General features: G+C 50.8%; 1 protein-coding gene across 14 annotated transcripts; it reads left to right on the forward strand.

Moving 5' to 3' along the window:
* Positions 1–290: 290 nt before the first annotated feature.
* Positions 291–18,982, forward strand: LOC101013375 (cytochrome P450 4B1). 14 transcript variants are annotated; one of them, XM_009207946.2, is made up of 13 exons: positions 467–555; positions 9,531–9,592; positions 10,790–10,931; positions 11,122–11,166; positions 12,478–12,605; positions 13,450–13,574; positions 13,880–14,031; positions 14,177–14,283; positions 15,062–15,252; positions 17,021–17,154; positions 17,936–18,000; positions 18,102–18,184; positions 18,599–18,982. In XM_009207946.2, the coding sequence occupies exons 2-13, from the start codon at positions 9,551–9,553 to the stop codon at positions 18,780–18,782; spliced, it is 1,398 nt and encodes a 465-aa protein (XP_009206210.2). In that variant the 5' UTR covers positions 467–555; positions 9,531–9,550; the 3' UTR covers positions 18,783–18,982. The 14 variants fall into 14 exon arrangements, with proteins under 14 accessions (XP_003891883.2, XP_009206186.2, XP_017816720.1 ...); XM_009207900.4 differs by lacking the exon at positions 467–555 and adding an exon at positions 1,648–5,270; XM_003891834.4 differs by lacking the exon at positions 9,531–9,592 and having other exon boundaries at positions 291–555.
* Positions 18,983–21,794: the final 2,812 nt, after the last annotated feature.

A 21,794-nucleotide genomic window follows, 5' to 3' on the forward strand; every position in this document is an offset into this window, starting at 1 on the left:
AAAGTGCCTGAAACATTCACAATGCTTGTATGAGAAGGCAGTGGTTATTATGCTGATGATTACACCAAGAATTGCCATCTGTTTGTTTTAAGGAATCAAGGTGGGATGCCCATTGTCTGCTTTTTTTTGGAGTTCACTATTAGGTTTCTCTTTAGCTGAATTTTGGGAGAAGGCCACTAGGCTCTCTCTTCTGTTGTTTGTGGCTTTGGGGGTTGCTGTCTCCACCTTATGGCACTCAGCCCAGTCTTGGCTGCTGCTGGCTTCAGGGAGTGGCTGGGGCTGGGAGCTGACAGGATGCATGGGTCCAGAGTATAAAGGAAACCAGGAGCAGCTGGAGGCAAGTCGAACGAAGGCTGGGTGACTGGAGCTCCAGCCATGGTGCCCAGCTTCCTCTCCCTGAGACTCTCCTGCTTGGGCCTGTGGGCTTCTGGGCTGATCTTGGTCTTAGGCTTTCTCAAGCTCATCCGCCTGCTGCTGCGGAGGCAGAGGTTGGCTAAGGCTATGGGCAACTTCCCAGGGCCTCCAACTCACTGGCTCTTTGGACATGCCCTGGAGGTATGTGGAGGTCGGGGGTTGGGGAGAAAGAAAACATCCTCCCTTCTTTCAGAGAATCAGGTCTAATTCCTAGGGTGCTGTGGAGAGAGACTTCAAACTTGGGCAGGGGGATGATGTCCTGGGATCCATGGCTTCCATTCAGCTTTCCCACTGGAATTTCTCCTTCACTCCAGCCTTTTAAGCTGACTTCAGAAGTGGGGGCAACTTCCAAGTCAGGGCTCAAGCATGCCACAGACGCCTTCTCTTCATTCTGAGGCCCGAAGTTTGGACCAGGTTCTGCTAAAGGCTCAGCAGTGACAGAAAGGCAATGGCAGAAATCCAAAACCTCTGAATAGTCCATAGAAGTAGGCAATCCGTTGAAAGCTCAGTCAGCATCCGCGTTGTTGTGTGTAGTGTAAAGATTTCCATTTATAAGGCAGGAAATGAGAGTGAGCATGAAGATGAGTACCACCACATGACAGGCTTCACCGAGTGTCTAGGTGGTTAGTGTCCCCAAAGGCAGGGCTCTCCCGGCCATGCCTATGGGTGGCTCAGGAGCCGTGATACCTTCCCAGGTTCAGATCATGGTTCATCTTCCTGTTACTCCAGGAACTGAGTAACTCCTATTACTCCAGGGTGAAAACTACCTTAGCCTCTGCTCTTAGGAAGACCTCTTAGTTTCCTACTGTCATGGGGATCTAGACCAGAGGTTTCTAATTAGACACAGGGCAGGGAATTGGATTCCTGGACCTCCAATCCCTGGAGATTCTAATTTGTCAGATTGGAGCTAGGAGTTTACATTTAAAAACCTGTCTAAGTGTTAGTGTTTTGATCTGCAGCCAGCTTGGGGAACCCAGGTAGAGATGCCAGAGACTTTTCTTTCTTTCTTTCTTTTTTATTTTTTTTTTTGAGATGGGGAGTTTTGCTGTGTCTCCCAGGCTGAGGTGCAATGGCGCAATCTTGGCTCACTGCAACCTCTGCCTCCCAGGTTCAAGCAATTCTCGTGCCTCAGCCTCCCAAGTAGCTGGGACCATAGGCATGTGCCACCACACCTGGCTAATGTTTTCACTTTGTAGAGATGGGGTTTCACTATGTTGGGCAGGCTGGTCTCAAACTCCTGACCTCAAGTGATCCACCTGCCTCGGCCTCCCAAGGTGCTGGGGTTATAGGCGTGAGCCACTGCACCCGGCTGAGATGCCAGAGATTGAGGCTCAGAGTGAGGCAAGTCCCTTCTTCTACCTCCTGAACCCACTTTCCTCATTCTCAGTCTGGGCAGGGGGCACTGCTTCTCTTCCTTGATTGACACTAGAAATGAGCTTGACCTCTAGGCTTATTCTTGCCCTGACAGATAACCCTGTAACATGCATCCGGAAGACATCCAGGAAAGGAAAGGGTAGGTCAGAGAGATGAATCAGACCCAGGCCTGGGGTTCAAAGAGCTTATAGTCTGAGGGGAAAACAGACACCAGAGCCTTGCTCCAGAGCTGGGTGAGGTTCCTCCCCAGGATTCTGCCTTAGCCCCATTCTTTTTGTCTCAGCACTTGTCCTGTTGGGTTGTTGTCTTCTGTTTGCCTGTTCATCTTCCCCACTAGGCTGTGGCTTCTGGAGGATGGAGATCTGATCTGATTCATCCCTGTACCCTCAGGGTTCAGCATAAAGCCTAGTGTAGTGTAGGCATCACTGAATGAACCAGTAGTGAATGTTGGAGAGTAGGGAGAGTATCCACAGAGGAGAAAGCATGATGGAAAAGAGAAGCACAGGGACCAGGAAGGCTTGGGAGAGGGTTTGCTAAGTACACAGGAGGGCCAAGGGAAGGTTGAGGTCTGACACTAAAGCTGTACAAGAGGTATTTAGAGAGAACTTTCTCCCTTTCTTCTTGTTCCCTTTCCACTTCTACCTGCCTGCGTCAAATTGTGTTTGCCCTCAGCCAGGGGCTTCTTTAGGACAGGGACCTTGCACCTTCACCTCCAGGTCAGAACTGGCTGTTTTCTTTCCCCCAACGGCCCCCACCCCCACCTTGAGAGTATGCAGAGGGCCTGGAACACAGCCTAGCTTTGGCTTCTTGGCTCTAACACAACTGTCTGAAGGGCCTTCCCTTGGCAACAGGTTGAGCAACAAAGGCTGGAGGGGTGACTACTTGTGAGAACTACAAAGGTTTCCTGGGGAACCATTGCAAACACAACTTCTGCAGTCCTCCAGGGTGTGGCGCCTCTGTTCTCCCTTGGATTCATACCTGAACTTGAGAAATGGGGAGGGCAGAGAGGGGATTATTTTCCCTAATGTAAAAACGAGGACATTGAAGTTCAGAGGGTGCAAAGTATTTGTCTACGTCTGTTTAGTAGCTCAGGAGTTAGGTCAAGACTGGGCCCAGGACTTCTGCATTTTAATTCATAACATTGTGAGTCCATAAAAGGTTACTGCAAAGTTGATTCTTAGGCCCAGCAATGATGGGAGTAGGAGGGGGAGGAAGACTGGTGGGTAAAGGGACTGGGGGCAGGGAAGAGCTGTCCATCAGGATTAATTTCTCCTTCTTGGTCTCCAATTACAGTCTGGAGGCCTTGGAAGCATCTACCTGTCATCCTCCTCAATTCTCAGAATGTGTCTTCTGGAGATGGGGACATGTCCTATTCTTCCAGGGTCCCCCTCATTCCAGTCTAGGAACCAGGGAGGACTTTGCATGTAGTAGGTGCTCAGCTATATTGCTGGCCTGAGGTTGGAACCCTTGAAAGAAGCCAACAAATCTGGTGTGTGTGTGTGTGTGTGTGTGTGTGTGTGTGTGTGTGTGTGTAGAATGTCAGCTCCCAGACCAAGGAAATGAGATTCTCTGAGACTGCAGAGGCCTCTTTCCCAGCGATGCCGTTTGCTGTGACAGTGCCCTTGACCTTGTACTGTGTAGTGAAGACAGGGCTGTGGCTCATTTTCATTCAGTAAACATTGATCACAGGCCTTTGCTGTGCCTGGTTAGCTAAGCCACTTTACCTCTCTGTGCTTCTGTTTCCCTGTCAACAAAGTGGAGATAATCATTTTTACCTTACTGGGTTAGAAGGGGTTAGAAAGAGATAAAGTATAGGCATTTTGGGCAGATAAACGTCAGGTGTTAAATCATTGTGGAGGGATTCTTGCTACAAAACACCCTGGGGCATTTGCTTTCTTCATCACCTTCCTTCTTCTCAAATCAACCCAGTCTTTGTGAGCCAGATACGGTCCCTCTTTCCTAAGCAAACAGCAGTGTCTGATCAACAACTCTGGGTCTGGTCCTATGCTGAGGCCAGAGGATGAAGAATCAAGACAAAGAGGTTGCCTCAGAGGAACTAGGTCTGTAGGAGAGATGAATAACACAGCACAAGTGTTACCAACCCTTAGGCCTAGAGAAGGGCTCCTCTCAGTGTGGGGAGTCAGGGAGGTCCAGGGAGGTGATGATGAGGCACATCCTCAAAGATCTGGAGGTAGAAACCTGTGGCAGGAAGTGCAGAAGAAAAGGCAGAAGGTGCTATCTGTGCAGAAAGGCACACAGCCTGGAAAAAGCAGTGTGTTTAGGAAATTAAATTGTCTTTTGGGGTCTAGGACATACCTGTGTTAGTAGCTCAGCAGTTCTGCAGTGGTGACAGGGAGGACAGAATGGAGAGGATGAGGCTGGAGGTGGACAGGGATGTCACACAGATCCTTGAGGCCAGGTCAAAAGGCTTTACCTTATTCTGAGGATGATGGGGAACGATGGAAGGAATTTAAGCAAAGGAGAGACAAGCTTAGACTTATGTTTTAGAAAGATCACTTTGGCTTCAGGGTGGTAAACAGACTGACAGAGGGCAAATAGGAGGCAGGGAGGCTAGGGTGGAGGTGATCCAGGCCTCCACCTTGTGTTGGGGAGTGAGCCAGTGGGCTGGAGGGAAGTGGAAGGTAGAGCAGGCCAGGTCTTGGCATGGGTGGGCACAGGAGAGAGAGGCATCGAGACCTCCACCGTAGCCAGATGTGAGGGTCAGCGAGGGCCCCTCCATGTAGCAGGAGAAGGAAAGAAGGATTGCCCTTGGAGCTCTGTTAATTGGAGGCATCAACACAGCTGGATCAGAGAAGAATCTGGCAAAACTCATCAAAAGAGAGCCATAAGACTGGACTGTAAACAGGAGGAATGCATTTTTTGTCTCAATTTTAAAATGTGGGCATCTGAGACCCAGGAAGAGGAGGCTCAGTGGCGGGCAGCCCTGTCAGTGCCTGGGTATGGAATCCTTGAGTACTAGATTTGGAGAACTCTGTGACAGAGTCTCCTCCCATGACCTGCTACATCTGGCTCTTTTCACTCTGGTTTGCTAATTTCAAGGTAAAAATCACTTGGTGGGCCTGCAGAGGGGAGGGGCTGCCTCCACAGGACATCCCTCTTCAAATTGATATAAACAATGGAGAAAACGACATTCCGTATTCCTGGCTAGTTTTGGGGTGGGTGATGGTTCCATCCCCAGGTTCAGTAGGAGAGGCAGATTTTGGGGACAAACGTGTACGAAGATGTGTGTGAACGTGGGTTTGGAAATGCTGGGTCTGAGGAATCTGGAGGGTGTCATGCAGAGAGTTCCGGGGGGTTGATTATGATTCTGGACCTCAGGAGACAGGTAAACTGGAAAGAGCTGTCAACTGAGAAATTGTTGGTAGGTAGATGGCACAGGAAACCACAGAAGCAGGTGAGAGCTTTCAGGGAGAAGATGCAACAAGGGAAGAGGCCAAGGACTGGATCTGGAGGAACAAACAGTGAGTGAGGAGCTGCCCAGGGGGGCCACTGGGAGAGAGGGGAGGGCATCCAGGAGACACGCAGGAGAGATGGGAGTCATCTGGGCTCAGCACCGGGGAGGGTGCTGGATTCCTTAGCAAGAGCAGCATAGGAGAGGTGGGGCTGTCGCAAGGAATTGGAAACAGTAGTCACAGTTCTTTAGAGAAGTTAGATTATGAAGGGATGAGGAAATACGGTGTTAGCTGGAGGAGGAAACTGAACCAAGGGAGGTTTGGTTTTGTTTTCCTTCTTTCTTTTCTTTTTTTTTTTTTAAAGTGAGAGACTTGAACAAGTTTTGAATGAGGATGGGAGGGAGCCTACAGAGATGAGGTCTGTGATTTGAGAGAGAGGGGCTGATTGATAGGTGAGGTACCTTGTGGGGAGGGTCGGAATCCAGAGGGACTGGTCTTGGACAGGCCCTGCATGCTCCTCTCCTGAAACAGAAGTCAACAGAGAGGCTGGGCGCAGGTGGAGTGGTCCTTCAGGTCTGCCAGCTGACTTTTTGGGTTTTCTTATCTGATGGGTTCTATTTTCTCTGGGAAGTAGAGCAAAGGTGATCTGCCAGGAGTGAGGAGGGGGGAGGTAGAGCGGCCAGTTGAAAGAAAAGTTTTTGAGAAGCAGATTGTGGCTGATGCCATGGGGCTTTCCAGAAGGCATTTCTGCTGCTCTTTGCTGAAATGTCACCTTAGAGAGGCCTTCCTAGCCCACTCCCATCCATAGTGGCAGCCCTGCCCCTTACTCTGCTTTTTTTCTTTCGGGAGTTATCACTACCTGAAATCCTACTCTTGGCGTATTTGATTCTTGTTTATTTTCTTTCTCCCCACTTGGAATGTATGCTGGTGGGGCAGGGCTTTGTCTTGCTCACCGCTATAACCCCAGAAACTAGCACTGTCTCTGGCTCAATGCCCATGTGTTGGAAGAGTGGATGAATCTCTCGGGGGGACCCAACTCTGGGCAGCAAAGCTGCCCATGCAGACTGACAACAGATGACTGCATCCTCTTGGACTCTTGGGCATTTCTTGGGTCCCTGCCCTCCTGCCTTTTTAGTTGTTTGGATGCTTTCCTGCATTCCTCCTCTCACCTGATTGGGTGCTCCTGAGTCTGGAGTTCATCTTTGGATGCTGAAGACAGGGAGGGTGTTGGGGGCAGAGCACAGGCTTTGGAATCTAAAGACTAGGGCATGATGCTAGTTGTGTGACTTTGGACAAAGTCCATCATCACTTCCTAGCCAAGGCATGGTGGCTAGAGAGTCCTGGTGACCACACTGATCTCACCCAAAGTCCTTTGCTCCTTCTATTGAGCTAGGGGTTCTTTCTGTATGTTATCTGTTCACATGTACATGTGTAATCGTTCATTTGTCTTTGAAAGGGAGGATGGAGGATGAAGTCATGTTTGTCACCAGCATGGGAGGAATGTTCCCTGCTCCCTGGGGCATTTTGCATTTGATCCCCTCTTTTCAGGCTCTCCATGGCTCTGTTCAACCTCACGGCTGAATCCCCAGTGAGTTTGTGTACGTTGAGTCTGCTTTTCCCACTGATTTTTATAGTTATTTCAGAGATGCTACTTCTACTCCCTTTTGGTTGGTTTTTCTTGGCTTCTAGCTCTTTAGCTTTATTTAAAAACTTGGCAGTGGCTTGGACTCATGCACACATGGAGCCCTGGTAATCTTGGGTGTGGGGAGAGGGACCATAGTAGGGAGACAGCCGAGACCAGGGCACCAAAGGGCACCTAAGGGTGTCCATCCTGGAGGAGAGCAGAACTAGGGGGTTCTAGCTCCCCACTCCCAATCCCTGCAGGACTTCCCTGGGCAGTGGGAGCCTGTGTGGTCCCAGAGGGAGACCCATGGGGAAGGCTATGGGCAGGTGGCTTTCTCTTTAGCGACGAAGACGCCTTTTGAAGAATTAAGACTGTCCAAAGATGGTTGGGGTGTTTTGAAAAGAAGTTGCCTGTCACTAGAGATGTTTGAGCACTTGGGCAGGGATTCTTACCAGGTGTAGGTGCTGGGCAGGCACCCTGTGTGCTGGGAATCCGAGACTGACATGACCTGCCTTGAGGGAACAATGACATGCTGCCGAAAAGGAAACCTCTTCGTCTTTCTCCTCCGTCATCTTTGGTTTTTCGAAACTCTTATCCCCATTTTGTGAGCCGACTTATTTTTGTTCTGAAGCAGCCCCCTGGGGCACTGCAGCTGCAACACACTGGTCAAGGGTAGCTTGTTTCTTGGACACTGGCCCACTGAGCTTCAGGTCAACTGGCTGATGGCTTGAGCAGGCTTGCTAACAAGGGCTGCAGAAAGAGCCTAAGCCAGGATCCCTGGTCTCCCTTAACTCACACTGGATGGGTAATCCAGTTGTGTAATCCTGAGCTGGGACACTTACAGGGCTGGGAGGTCTGGGACAGGAAGAGAACAGGCCGTGAAGATAATTCCCTTTGGTCTTTGTACTGCACGTTTCCACCTATAAAAAGAGGTCAGGGTTCCACTAGGCAATGTTGAAATCCCTTTCCCATCTGATTCTTGGAGCAAAGCTTACTTTAGACTCTTGGGAAGCAGAGAGGAGAGTGGTGACATATGCTTGCTCTTCCCAATCCTTCCTGTGATTTATTTCTGGTGAGGTCAACAAGGAGTGCCAATGTGAGGGTGGGAGGTGAGGCTGGGGAGCTGGGATCAGTGAATTATCTTCATGCCCTGTTCTCTTCCTGTTCGCATCCAGTTGTGTAATCCAGAGGAACTGTCCAGGCAGCCACGTGTACCCCACAGGGAAGACGCCTCAGCCCTCTTGAGGGGCTGCAGCTGCAATAGTGGGACCAGGTGCTGGGAGCTGTCCTCCCTCTTACCAGGCTCCTGGGGTAATCAAGGCAGGTGCCTGGCAGGTGCTTCTAGTTCTCTAGCTTTATTTAAAAGCTTGGCCATGGCTTGGGCTTATTTATTTCTTAAATAAATCTAAAGAGCTAGGAGAAAGTCGGGCACAAGGAGGCTGTGACAAGCTGGCTGTGACCTTGATCAGGGCACAGGCTGTGAATGTGGTCAGTATGAGACCAGGGTCTTGTGCAGAGGTGCACAAGCATAACTGATAAGGAGGGGAGTGAGGCTCGGATGAACCAGATCAGCCAAAGGCTCCTTCCGACCCTGAGATCCTATGAGTCTGGCTTTTTTGTGATGTAAGCCTTTCTTTGACCCATCCAATTGGGCTTTCTGGACCTGGTAGGGATGGAGAGAAGGGGAATGGTCAGATGACCAGGAAGTTGGCGAGGAAAACCCAGCAGGGCAGATGGAAAAATAAGAGAGACACTGGGGAAAGGAGCACTTCCAGGGGTACCAGCCAAGAAGGAGGCAGGGATACCAGGTTTCCTCTTACCTGTGTGTAGAGATGATTTTTATCACTTTGTGTTCTTTTTGACATTGTGTACTCAAGGGCAGTGAAAACTCTTACAGTCCTGTTGGGTTGAACTCAGGATTCCGAGTTCAGAGGCAGTGAGGGAAGGGATCTATGGGATGATTACACACGACTCCACAGAGGGCCTAGGAGGGGAAGAGCCCTAGAGAAGGCACAGACGGGTGGCTGGAGGCCAAAATAGGCCCAATCCCATGAGCCCTTGGAGATAGTGGCTTGGGCCAGAAAGGATCCCTCAGGGCTACATTATCAGATGCCTATGTCCTTCTTTAAGACTATTCCCTGGAAGATACAACATGGATGTCTTAGTCCTTTGTGTTGCTATAAATGAATACCTGAGACTGGGTAAAAGGTTTATTTGGCTCACAGTTCCACAGGCTGTACAGGAGGCATGGTCAGTGTCTGCTTCTGGTGAGGGCTTTAGGAAACTGCTATTCATGACAAGGAGCAGGCATCACATGACAAGAGAGGAGGAAAGGGGAGAGAGAGAGAGAGAGAGGTGCCAGACTCTTTTTAACAAACAGTTATCATGGGAGCCAAGAGAACTCACTCAATCCTGCCAGAATGGCCCCAGAGCCATTCATGAGGGATCCACCCCTACGATGCAAACACCTCCCACGAGGCCCCACTTCCAACATTGGAGATCACATTTCAAAATGAGATTAGGAGGGGAAAAATGTCCAAATTATTAAGGTTTGGATATTTTTCCCTTCCTAATTTGTGTGGATACCATAAACGAGTAGGTGGCAATTGTGAGAGAGAATTTTAGAGAGAAAAAGCACGCCCAGCACAGGCTCAGGCCTCAACAGGAACTTTATGGGATTGTAACCTAACATCTCTATTCCTCAGGCTCGCTCCTCTTCCCTAAAATGGGACCACTTGGAATTGTGAGGATTCAATCAGGTCAAAATGTAAGTAGCTTAAACAAGGTCTGGCACGCAACAAGTGCTTAATAAAGATTAGTCTTACTATGCCTCCTTACAAACTCCAGAGCTTGGACCTTTCCTAAGGCCCCTGGGCAGACCACTAGGAGTGTTAAGTGTATCTTTGAAAGACTCCCACTAAATGAGGAAAAATAGTTAAATACATTACATCCCTATAGTGAAATACTACACGACTGTTAAAAATATTAATGACAGTTAAGTGCACTAGCCTGGAAAGAAGGACAAGATATGCTTAATGAAAAAAGGCTGGTTTTGCAAAAATATTTATTATATAACTTTGTTTACTTAAAACACCTCTGGGTGAGTATATGTGGCTATAAAACCTCCAAAGGACATGTACCAACCTCTGGATGACCCATTCAAGCTCATCCAAGGTGACTGTCCCACCATGGGACACCTCCTGGAAGACACCGTGGTCTTTCCCACTCCAGCACTTTTGTGCTTGCTGTTTTCTCACCCAGAATGCTTTTCCTTTATGCTTCACACAGCCAGAGCCTCACCATCCTTCAAGTTTCACCTTAAATGTTGTCTCCAACAAGAAGCCTTCCAAGATCACCCTATCGAAGCAGGCCCTCCCTGTTAGTGTCTCTCATAGCACTGTTTTTATTCTCAGCAATCACTATTGTCTGTGATTATTTTACTTAATTGTCTACTTGTCTATTGTCTGTCTTCTCCATAGAATGAAAGGGCAGAACTTGTCTGTCTCATTCCTCTGAGATGTTGAGAACAGAGACCTGTACATGTAGGCCCTTAATAAAAATGTGTTGAAAGATGCGGCAGGGGTGGAATTGAGGCTATTTCTCTATTGCACAATGAACAAATATTACCTTTATAATGAAAGAGCTTTAATGTGGAGAAGAAAGCACTTTCTGGCTGCAGTGCAGTGGAGAGTTGGTGGCAGGTGCCAAGTGGAAGCAGGTTGGCTAGTTTGGGGATGTTGAGCTAACCCCGGTGTGAGAAGAAGGTGACTTGGACTTAGAGCAGTGGTTATAGGGCTGGAGAGGGCACTAGGCCTAGGAATGTTTAGGGGAAGGGAGTGCAGGAGAGGTAAGGAAGCAACCAGGGCCTGCCTGAGCAGCCTTCTCCCCTGCCCTCCCAGGAACTTGGGGTCTGGCTAGAGACAATGTGTTCCTGAGTAACCTTGACCTTCTGTCATCATTTCAGATCCAGCAGACCGGGAGCCTGGACAAAGTGGTGTCCTGGGCCCACCAGTTCCCGTATGCCCACCCACTCTGGTTCGGACAGTTCATTGGCTTCCTGAACATCTATGAGCCCGACTATGCCAAAGCTGTGTACAGCCGTGGGGGTGAGGAGAGAGGATGGGACTCTCAGGAGAGGGTGGGGCTTCCTGAGAACAAAGGGCTCAGGGCACCATGTGAGGAGGAGGCCTGGGCCTGTGTACTAAGTCTGGGCGGCTGAGGTGCCCACCCTACTCATAAACAAGCCTTCTCTAGGAACCCCGGGTCCCTGCTTGACCTGATTGTCTCCTCCTGCAGACCCTAAGGCCCCTGATGTGTATGACTTCTTCCTCCAGTGGATTGGTGAGTGAGCACCTGCCTTCCTTGCCATGCCCACCTCAGACCCATGGTGACTAGGATCCTGCCCTGTCCTGCTCAATTGGTTATCCCAGATGGCCTAGTTCCCGGGTACCCATCCTAAGCTCAGCTCTCAGTGGGGAGACAGGGGAGGAGCAGGAGAACCCCCAGCTGTGGAGCCAAGGCATCTTCTCTGGCAGGGTCTGCCTTCTCTAGACAGGGCAAAGGCTCTGGAGAATGTGTAAGTGTGAAGAACAGTTTCCTGAAGGAGGTGGCACTAGAGTTGATCCGAAAGGAGATTTAAATAGGTGGTGCTGGCCAGGGCAAGGGTCTGAGGAAATGGTGTGGTGGTAGGACCACGGCTGGTCACCAGAGGCTGTGAGGCTGTCGGGGTGGCTGCAAGGTAGAGCCCAGCTGGGAGATGAGGCTGGGCAGGGAGGACAGGTCAGCCTTGACTGCCAGGATGAGGAGGTGATTTGATGTCGAGAGTAGGTGGGAGTCATTGAGTATTTTATTTTATTTTATTTTACTTTTTTCTTTTCAGAGGTAGTCAAGTTAAACCCACTGAGTGTTCTTTAGCCACCATATGCTTCTCCAAAGCTCCTCTTTTACTCATGATCCTATGGGGTCTTCAGTGTTTTCCTGGGAGCTGAGAAAGGGCAGGGCCAAGAGGGAGAACACATTCCCAATCCTATTTACTCACCGAGTACCACTGGGAAGTCTTTTTGCTTCTAACACTCTTCAGTTATCAATGGGAGGATAAAATTAGAAGGCAGACAGAAAAGGATCAGGAAAATGAAGAGGTGGTTTTGGAGGCAGGAATGCATTTCCATTGCTGGGTGTGTTGGGGTGGGGTAGGAAGGCTCCCACCTGAGGCCATGAAGCACGAACACAGTGGGCCATTCCCCAAGTCCTGAAGCTGTGGCGAGTCTCAGCAGCTGACAGTCAAGGCTCAGCAGGCTCCCCCCACTTGACCGTCCCCAGGGGGATGTATGTCCTTTGTCTCATATCTGGCAATGTCATCTGACACAAGTTCCTGGACCCAGGACTTTTGGGTGCAGCTGAGAGGCAGAAGCTGAGTCATCCTGTCCTAAGGAAGGAGCTCACTCAGCCAAGAACTGCTGCCACCTGTGTCCTGAGGCCCTGGTAGCCTAGGGTGAGAGCGTGGAGGGCAATACTGGGTCGCTTAGTGGCCCATCCTTGGAGGGTTCCAGGCTCAGGGATGGAATCGGGTAGGATGTGCTTAGCCCCAGGCTGCCCCGGGTGGGGCGGTATCTCCTGGACTGACCAGCCCTCTCTCTCCTATCTCTTCCCCAGGGAGAGGCCTGCTAGTTCTTGAGGGGCCCAAGTGGTTCCAGCACCGCAAGCTGCTCACACCTGGCTTTCATTATGATGTGCTGAAGCCCTATGTGGCTCTGTTCGCTGAGTCCACACGTGTCATGCTGGTGAGCTCCCTGTGCCAGAGCAATGGAGGCTGTTGGCTGCTGGGCTAGCCCCTCTCCACCATGATTTTGTCCTGGGGAGAGCAGGTGGTGCTCTGCGGTGGGGAGAATAGCTGAGCCCCAAGACCTGTTCTGCCTGCAACAGCAGTGCCAAATCCCTGCATTGCTGACATGTGCCACATGCTGCCACTGAGTAGGTACTGAATCTCTGAGTGTCCTGGCAGCCCGGTCCTGGTCTCCATCAGGAGACCCAGCCCTCTTTCCTCCCAGGCCAAAGGGTCTCTGTGAGAACTTACTAAGACTCCTAGCATAGCAGGTTTGAGGACTGCCTTTATTTGAGAGTATAGGGAAAGGCTTTCACACCTAAAAAGTGTCTCCTCACTTTCTGTCTACCACAACTGCCCAAAATTCTGTCAATACAACTCATCTCTAAGAGGGATGTCAGAGGTCGGGCTCAGAGTCTCAGGGCTGGATAATCCCCAGGTTATCCAGGCTAGTCTTTCCCCTTATAGGAAACTCCTCTCCAGGATTACTTACACACACACTGTGCTGGGGAGCTCACCACCTCTCAGCCGTCCTACTCCCTTATAAGCTACCCTGACTGGGAGAAAACATCTGTGTGCGGTGCAAGATCTGCCTCCTGGTCCTGCCCTCTGAGCCTGTAGCCCAGAGGCTGCCAAATTGCTACCTACCCTACCCTGATATTCCAGCAGGATGGAGGGCAGGGCAGGGACTGGGAGTGGGTGAAGGGGGCTTGGTGGTGGAGGATAGGCTATGGGTCCTGGAGTGAAGCTTGTGGCATCCAGTCCAATTGACCCCCACATTGCCTCCTATCCCTGGACTCCAGGACAAGTGGGAAGAGAAGGCTCAGGAGGGTAAGTCCTTTGACATCTTCTGCGATGTGGGCCACATGGCGCTGAACACGCTCATGAAGTGCACCTTTGGAAGAGGAGACACCGGCCTGGGCCACAGGTCAGGGGCCACCTCGGGGCTGACCACACTGTCTCCAAAGCCAGCTTACAGGGGAGAGTTGGCAGGGGTCCTGGGCCCTGACCTGAGAAGAGATAGTGTCCTGCCCCAGGGAGCGTTAGCTTGCGGGGAGCCAGGACTTACTCATGGTGGGGAGAAACATCGGGCTTTAGCGAGGAGGCTTAAGGGCAGGAGAGGAAGGGCAGGATGCTCTGTGGTTGGGGCTAGATTTCTGGAATGGAGTTTCTCTGGCTCTGCTCCTGGGCCAGTGTCCAAGCCAATCCTTCCTCCTACCCTCTGCTTGGCAGGGACAGCAGCTACTACCTTGCAGTCAGCGATCTCACTCTGTTGATGCAGCAGCGCCTTGTGTCCTTCCACTACCATAATGACTTCATCTACTGGCTCACCCCACATGGCCGCCGCTTCCTGCGGGCCTGCCAGGTGGCCCATGACCATACAGGTGGGCCTTTCCAACAAGGCTCACCCCTAGGAAGCCTGGGTTCCTCCTCCTGGCCCCTCTCTGCCCCCTCCTATTATAGGACCCCAGTTGCCCTTTGGACACAAGATGGCTTCCCAGGCAGTGACGCTCTGTGCTTCCGGTTCAGACCAGGTCATCAGGGAGCGGAAGGCAGCCCTTCAGGATGAGAAGGTGCGGAAGAAGATCCAGAACCGGAGGCACCTGGACTTCCTGGATATTCTCCTGGGTGCCCAGGTGAGTACATGATTCCTCACCGCCTGAGGACTGGTCCCAGAGAGGTCTTCAGACCATCCTCCCAGGACAGCAGAAGGAGCTCTTAAGCATTTCCCCCTCTTTACTCGGCAAATATAACCTGTTCCTCGTCCCAGGAAACATATTAGCAAAGGTTCAGAGGTGGGCAGGTGTAGGGTGTGTGTGCCTGAGCTGTGGAGTTGGGAGCCTAGGTCATGTGGTAGTGACTGGATGACATTTCTAGACTTCTAAGATCCCCCAAAATGTTGGCCTTGTAGAATCCTAGAATCTTAGACTTCATTCATTCATTCATTCATTCATTCATTCATTCATTCTGTAAGTTCTTTATTCATCAACTCTAGAAACTCACTGAGCTCTGACTCTGGGTCAGTTCCTGTGCTAGGATGCAGAGATGGGAAAGACCTGGCCCTGCCCTCCAGATGCTTACAGTCCAGCAGGGGAGATAGTAGGTAGATGTTGACCAAAATGTCTTCCTCTGGCAGGTGGTGTTCTGCATGCCCAGTGAGCAGAACTAACAGTCAGGGCTGGACAAGGCACAAGTCATTTGGCCAGAGCGATTAGGGAGGGCTTTGTGGAGGAGGAGGCATCCAGGCTGAGCTTTGAAGGAAGATGGGAATCTGGGGGAAGGTCCTAATCCACCCTCTGAAAAGGAGCTTTCACTCCCTCCCTGAGACCTTCATTTGACAACCACTGCTATGAGTTCTTCTTGTTACCCATCTCCAATACTGCGAGCTGTCCTATTATGCCTTCCCTAACCCAGGATGAAGATGACAGCAAGCTGTCAGATGCAGACCTCCGGGCTGAGGTGGACACATTTATGTTTGGAGGCCATGACACCACCACCAGTGGTATCTCCTGGTTTCTCTACTGCATGGCCCTGTACCCTGAGCACCAGCATCGTTGTAGAGAGGAGGTCCGTGAGATCCTGGGGGACCAGGACTCCTTCCAGTGGTGAGTGAGTCTGAGGGTGGGCCCAGTTTATCCTGCTCAGCCCTTGGGAAGGGCGGTGCCCATCCTGTCCTGAACCATCCTGGAAATCAGGTGAGGTGGCGGCGGCTGTCCTGTTTCCCCCAGTGTCATACAATTTGTGACAGCGGGGGGTGGGGGGTGGGGGGTGGCTGGGCACAGACACACCCCTGAGCCCATTCTCCCAAAATGGAGCCTTTTCAGATGTGTTACATAGAGAAAGTTGTCAACAAGAGGCTGCTATTTTGTGTGCTAACTTCTTCTGAAGGTAGAACCTGATTACCCTTCTGGGTTCCTGGATAGAGTAGGGAGAGCTGGGAGAGAAAGAGGTGGAAATGTAGGGGTGAACAGAGTTGGGACAGCTAGGAGAGCCAGTCCCTTGCTACTTGCCTTTGGATGGCAATACTCAGCTTCCAGATGCCTTATCTCTCCTGCTGGTGAAGGAGAAAAGACTTCCCCAAACTTCATCACTTAAAAACTTTCCATTGTTTTCCCCTGTTTCTTGGCCCAAGACTGAACTCCTGAACACTTCAGGATTGACCTTGACCTCTCTTTGCAGCGTGAGCTCTAGGAGTCTCTCAGAAGCTCCTCCAACCTTGCTTGCTGTCTGCTCCCCTCAGGCCTTTGCTTGTGGTCAGACACCCTGCCTTTCTCTCTGGGCTCCTGAGCAGCCTCCAGCAGGGGCTAGGCACACAGCAGGGGTACAGAAAATGCTGAGCCGGTAGGGGAACTTTAGATCCACTTGAGGGGGACTGACCTTTAACTCCAGGGTCTGGGACCTGGAGTATGAAGCTTCATTACCATTTCTGTTGGTCATATGTGAGAATTCCCCCTCACAGGGTATCCAGGCACATGCCAGGTGCTATCAGGGCTGCAGAATGGAAGAGAAAGAGAAGCCAAGTTGCTGCCCGTGGGGTTTTGTGAGAGACAAATTCACATAACCAAACAGCGAGAGAAAATTACAGGATCGCGTGGTCTCAAGGCTGAGGGCAGAGGGAAGGAGTGACGCTTAAATTGACTTTCTAAGGAGGGTTAAAATTCAGGCAAAGAGAGAGAGCTAGGCATTGTAGGCTGGGTAACAATGTGAACACAACCCGAGGCAGGGATTAGAATATTTATTTTATTTTCACGTGATTCCATCTAGAGCTTGAAGCAACTTAGAGGACATTTATTCAATAAAATAATAAAATGCAAATGAAAAATAAGAGCCAGTGTGGAGTTTGGGAACTCTGTAATAAAATATTGCCCAGTAGTTATAGTTGGATGTCATATCTGGGCCTGAGCTTCCTGGTGGCCAAAGGGAAAAGGCACACACACACACTCACCTCATTAAACAATGCATGAACTTTGGTTGATTCATTCAACCAATGTGTATCAGCCCCGGTTTCTTTCATTCTGCTCAGTAGGGGAAATCAAGTTGGAACCTAAAGAACTATCCTTTGTAGGCATCTATGGGGGTCCTGAGAGTTGCAGAGGTGACCTTGTCTTTGATGGCTGTGTGCACATTCATCTCTAGGGTCCTGTACCTTCTTCTCCTACCAGTGAAGATGAGAAAGGGATGCAGAAAAGTGGAACCAGATCCCTTAGATCTGAGTGTCCACACCATGTCAGGCCTGGCCTGGGCACTTGGAACCCTGTGGCCCTGACTCTTGAGTGTGTGGTGGTGGTGAGGGAAAACTGGGGCTGGAGTCTGCTTTCTTCCCAAATCCTGTTGCTTCCCATTCCCAGAATGTTCTGGTTGTGTTGCTGGCAGGGATGATCTGGGCAAAATGACTTATCTGACCATGTGCATCAAGGAGAGCTTCCGCCTCTACCCACCTGTGCCCCAGGTGTACTGCCAGCTCAGCAAGCCTGTCACCTTTGTGGATGGCCGGTCTCTACCTGCAGGTGGGATGGGTGGATTTGGGGGTGGAAATGGAGTCCTCTGCATGCTCCTCTGGCACCCTCTGTGCCTTTAGTCAAATCTTTGCACTTTTGGGGAAGAGCTCAGGCTTTGCGTTCAGAGAGCCCTGGGTCTCAATCCCAGTCCCACAACATATTGATCAATTCTTCTACCTCTGAGCCTCCATTTCCACTTCTGTAAAATGGGGGATGAGAAGAGTATCTATGTTTCAAGGCTGCTGTCAGGATTAAAGAGACAATGTCCACCAAGGCTGCCATGTACCACCATGCAGATCATGCCCTGAAGATCACTAGAGAGCATCACTCACATAGACTATGATGCTGTGCAGTGTACAACCTGCACAACTGTATGTGGTAGCTTCATAAAGAGTGTTAAGCCTGTACCTGGTTCCTAGTAAGCACCTGGTGAATGATAGCTGTTACTGTTGGCAGTGTAATATTATGAATAATAATTTCCCAAGAGTCAGTCAGCTGAAAAGGTTTAATAGTTCCTTCCTGTTCTACCTCATGATGGAGGGGTTCATTCTCCCTTTATTCATTTCACAAATGTCTGTCAGGTGCTGCACCCAGTGCTGGGGTTACAGGAACTGGGCATGATAATCATCAAAGTACTGTGATGAGTCGAGTGTGGTCATGAACTCTCTGTCACTGGCAGTGGTCAGCAGGGGCTGGCACCCCAGGGGGCACTAGGGGAACTCTGACCTTATGTGGAGGTAGGCCTGGCTTCCTAGGACTACCTGGTCACCAACCTCTGTTCTGCCCACAGGAAGCCTGATCTCTATGCACATCTATGCCCTCCATAGGAACAGTGCTGTATGGCCCGACCCTGAGGTACCCTTTCCATGGGCTGGGAGATCAGACAGAGTGGGGGACTGGGAGGGTCACCGTCTGCCAGAACCTGGTGAGTGTTTAAGCAAGGCCTGTCTCCTCAGGTCTTTGACCCTCTGCGCTTTTCCACTGAGAATGCGTCCAAACGCCATCCCTTTTCCTTTATGCCCTTCTCTGCTGGGCCCAGGTATGGAGAGACCCAGTATCCCAGGCCCTCAGGACTGGGGAGGAGAGGGTGGATGACATCACAGGGGAGGCACTATTAGAAGGTACGCTGAATAAGGGGGAATCATGCTGGGTTTGTGGTGATTCTAATGCAGGAGCCTTCTTGCAATTATCTTATTCCTGTCCCTGGGAAGTAGGTGGGATAGGTGAGTCATTCCAAGAGAGACCCCTATTCCAGACCCCCACTATGTGAATCTACCTAGTCTGGGACCCTCACCATGCTCTCAAGGTTTGTTTCATAAGCCCAGGTCAACCAATCTATCAGCAAGTTATTCATCCAAAAACAGTAATTGACTTTTGTTGGCTGCTAAGAGCACTGAATGCCGTCACTCTGGACGCTCCATTGCACAATGACTCTTTGTGCTGCTTGCTACAGGAACTGCATCGGGCAGCAGTTTGCCATGAGTGAGATGAAGGTGGTTACAGCCATGTGCTTGCTCCACTTTGAGTTCTCTCTGGACCCCTCACGGCTGCCCATCAAGATGCTCCAGCTTGTCCTGCGCTCCAAGAATGGCATCCACCTCCACCTGAAGCCACTGGGCCCTGGGTCTGGGAAGTAGCTCTGATGAGAATGGGGCTCCGGATGGCTCAGGCTGTGACCTCTCCCTGGGCACCACCCTCCCCGGGCTGGATGTAGAGGAGTTGGGGCACCCTGCCTTCAGAAGGCTTGTAGTTTAGAAGGGGACTAGGCATTACCATAGACAGCTCCTAGAGGACAGTGCTGTGTACAGATGTGTGTCTATAAATGTTTATCATTCATTTATTCAACAAACATTTGGTGAGCACCTATTTGGTTCAAGAAACTTCATTTATCTCCTGTAATTGGCAAACTTAAAAATGCAGCAGAGGCCGGGCGCGGTGGCTCAAGCCTGTAATCCCAGCACTTTGGGAGGCCGAGGCGGGTGGATCACGAGGTCAGGAGATCGAGACCATCCTGGCTAACATGGTGAAACCCCGTCTCTACTAAAAAATACAAAAAACTAGCCGGGCGAGGTGGCGGGCGCCTGTAGTCCCAGCTACTCGGAGGCTGAGGCGGGAGAATGGCGTGAACCCGGGAGGCGGAGCTTGCAGTGAGCCGAATTGCGCCACCGCACTCCAGCCTGGGCGACACAGCGAGACTCCGTCTCAAAAAAAAAAAAAAAAAAAAATGCAGCAGAAACTTACATTCCAACCTTAGAGAGACTCATAGTGAACACAAGGAAAGTTTTGCCCTGAGATTCGTGGTTATGACTGGATACCACTGAATAGAAGAATGGCTTAGGGGATTGCCCCTTCACTGAGATGTGTTTCTTTGTTTAACTTTGTATGTGTGTATTTCGAATATAACAGACATAAGAAAAAATTGCCTAAACGAAGACTGTACAAAATAATAAATAATTCTGAAGCAAACTCTCTTGTAACCATCACTGAAGTCAAGAAATATGGGGTATGGTATCACTGGTGTGTCTTCCGCTCCTCCTGAGATGTGTCTCTGTGGCACCCCTGCCGTTGTCAGTGTCTGTGTCTCACAGTCACGTGGTGCTCCAGGCATCCAGGGTTCAGCTGGGGAAGGTGGCCAAGTGGCATTAGAGGGGGGCTTCCTGGAGGAAAGGAACCCTTCTCCCCCACTTGAATCAGCTTAAATCAGGCCTTGAGAAGGCCTGGGAGGCTGGATGGGAGGGGACCATTTTCCCACTTCTGTGTGAAGGCAAGGAACCTGTAAGACACTCATCTGGGAGGAGCTTGAGCTGAGGCCTCTGATTCTGGCCTCTTTGACCAAGCCTTCATCATGAGTACTGACACTCTCTGAGAGTGTGTGTCAGTGTGAAAAGGAGCTAAGAGCTTTGGTGTGAGAAGCGATCGACAGGCTCCCTGTGGGACGGAGATAGGAGGCTGGGGACTGGTGGGCACCAAAGATGGATTCCATTTAATTCTTCCGGTTCTCTAAGCACACTCTGCTGCCTCCTGTGATCCTGGGCATGCGTGTGGGTTGAATGTGGAGTGTGCAGTGGGCACATACAGGTGTCGCTGTGCCTGAGTGTGTCTATATGTTGTCATGGAATGTGCACAGATGTGCACTCACCCTGAGTCTTGCCCATTGTGTGGATTGAGCAGGGTCACTTTTTGGTCACTCATTCATGCCCTGTGGGATCCTATGGTTAGAGCACCTCTCCATGGCTGACCAACCAGAATTCTGAGCCCCCACTGTCCTTTGTTCTCTGATCATGGCCAGCACAAGCCCTCGTGTGCCACCTGATACTAGGTGAACATCCTGTGCCGGAAGTTCCCAGCCCACTCTTCTGTCCCAACCCTCTCCCTCTGACTCCAGTCAAGCACTGACTGTCCAGGCTGCTCCTTTCCTGCCTCCTCTCAGAGCAGGGCTAAAGTAGCCCAGTGATTTGGGAGGTCAGGGGACAGGGAGGGAGGCTCTGCCTACAGCCACCAATTTCGGGAGAAGTCCTGTCAGAGAAGCAGAAAAAGATGTCACATCTTAGTAAAAAGAAGGTCTGTCTATGGCATTCAGGGACCTGGGCTAAAAATGGGGGACAGCTGTGCTCAGATCCAGCAAGAGAAGCAAGGTCTAGATGGAGAGAGGCTGGCACAGCAGGGACACCAGTCCAGTGAAGCTGTGAGAAGTAGGGGACTGGGTGTTGAAACAGCCCCCAGGCAGTCACCAAGTGTGGACAGGGTTGAGGATGTCCCTGTTCACTCGGGGTGGCCAGCTAGAGGCAGGAAACCACCACCAGACTGTGGTGTGGGGGAGGAAGTGCTTGGGGTCCGACATCCTTTCCACTGGCCAGACTCATTTGTCTACCGGGGCTCCTCCCAGACCTTACAGGACAGCTGCCCACTCCGTGAGCTTCCTGAAGAGCCTGCAGACCTCATGTGTGAGGGAGACTGACAGGTGCCTGGTGATGTGGCCAGGCTGGGCTCCCTTTTCATGTCTCATTGCGGGTATGAGAGGCTGGGTCCTTGAGGTGCTCATGCCAGACCAGGCCTATGAGGCTTTCCTGCTCAGCTCACAACAGCCCTGCTGGTTGGGATGTGGTGTGTCGCTGCTCAGACTCTAGTTGCTAACTTGATTCTCAATGTGGCAGTGTTGGGAGTCTGGGCCTCGTGGGCAGTATTTGGGTCATGGGGGTGGATCTCTCATGAATAGATTAATGTCCCCCTGCAGAGGCATATGAGTTTTTGCTCTAACTGGAAGGGATTGGTTCCTGAGAATGTGGGTTTTGAAAGGAGCCTGGCTTCCTCAGTCTTTCGTGCTTCCTCTCTCACTCTGTGAGAGTCCTGGGTTGCAGTTTTGCTTATTGTGCTTGTTTTGTGTTGGTTGGCCTTCAGCCAGGAGGTGGCGCTTTAAAGAGAGCATCATCTGTGGCAGTATAGGGGGGATCAGGTGGTGGGAGGGGCCATAGAGCTCCCAAGAGATTATGTCTTTTGTCTTTGGCTACAAAGGTGAGTAGATAAAAAACTTACCAGGTGGGTGCAGGGTTAGGCATGTCTGAACTCAGACTCTCCTTGGGTGAAGCTTGCTGCAGCAGCTGTGGGGGATGGGAGTGTGGTTCTCAGGCCAATAGAATTATGTTTCCAGG

The sequence above is a fragment of the Papio anubis genome, chromosome 1 (genome assembly GCF_008728515.1).
Source record: "Papio anubis isolate 15944 chromosome 1, Panubis1.0, whole genome shotgun sequence".
Taxonomy (NCBI): Eukaryota; Metazoa; Chordata; class Mammalia; order Primates; family Cercopithecidae; genus Papio; species Papio anubis.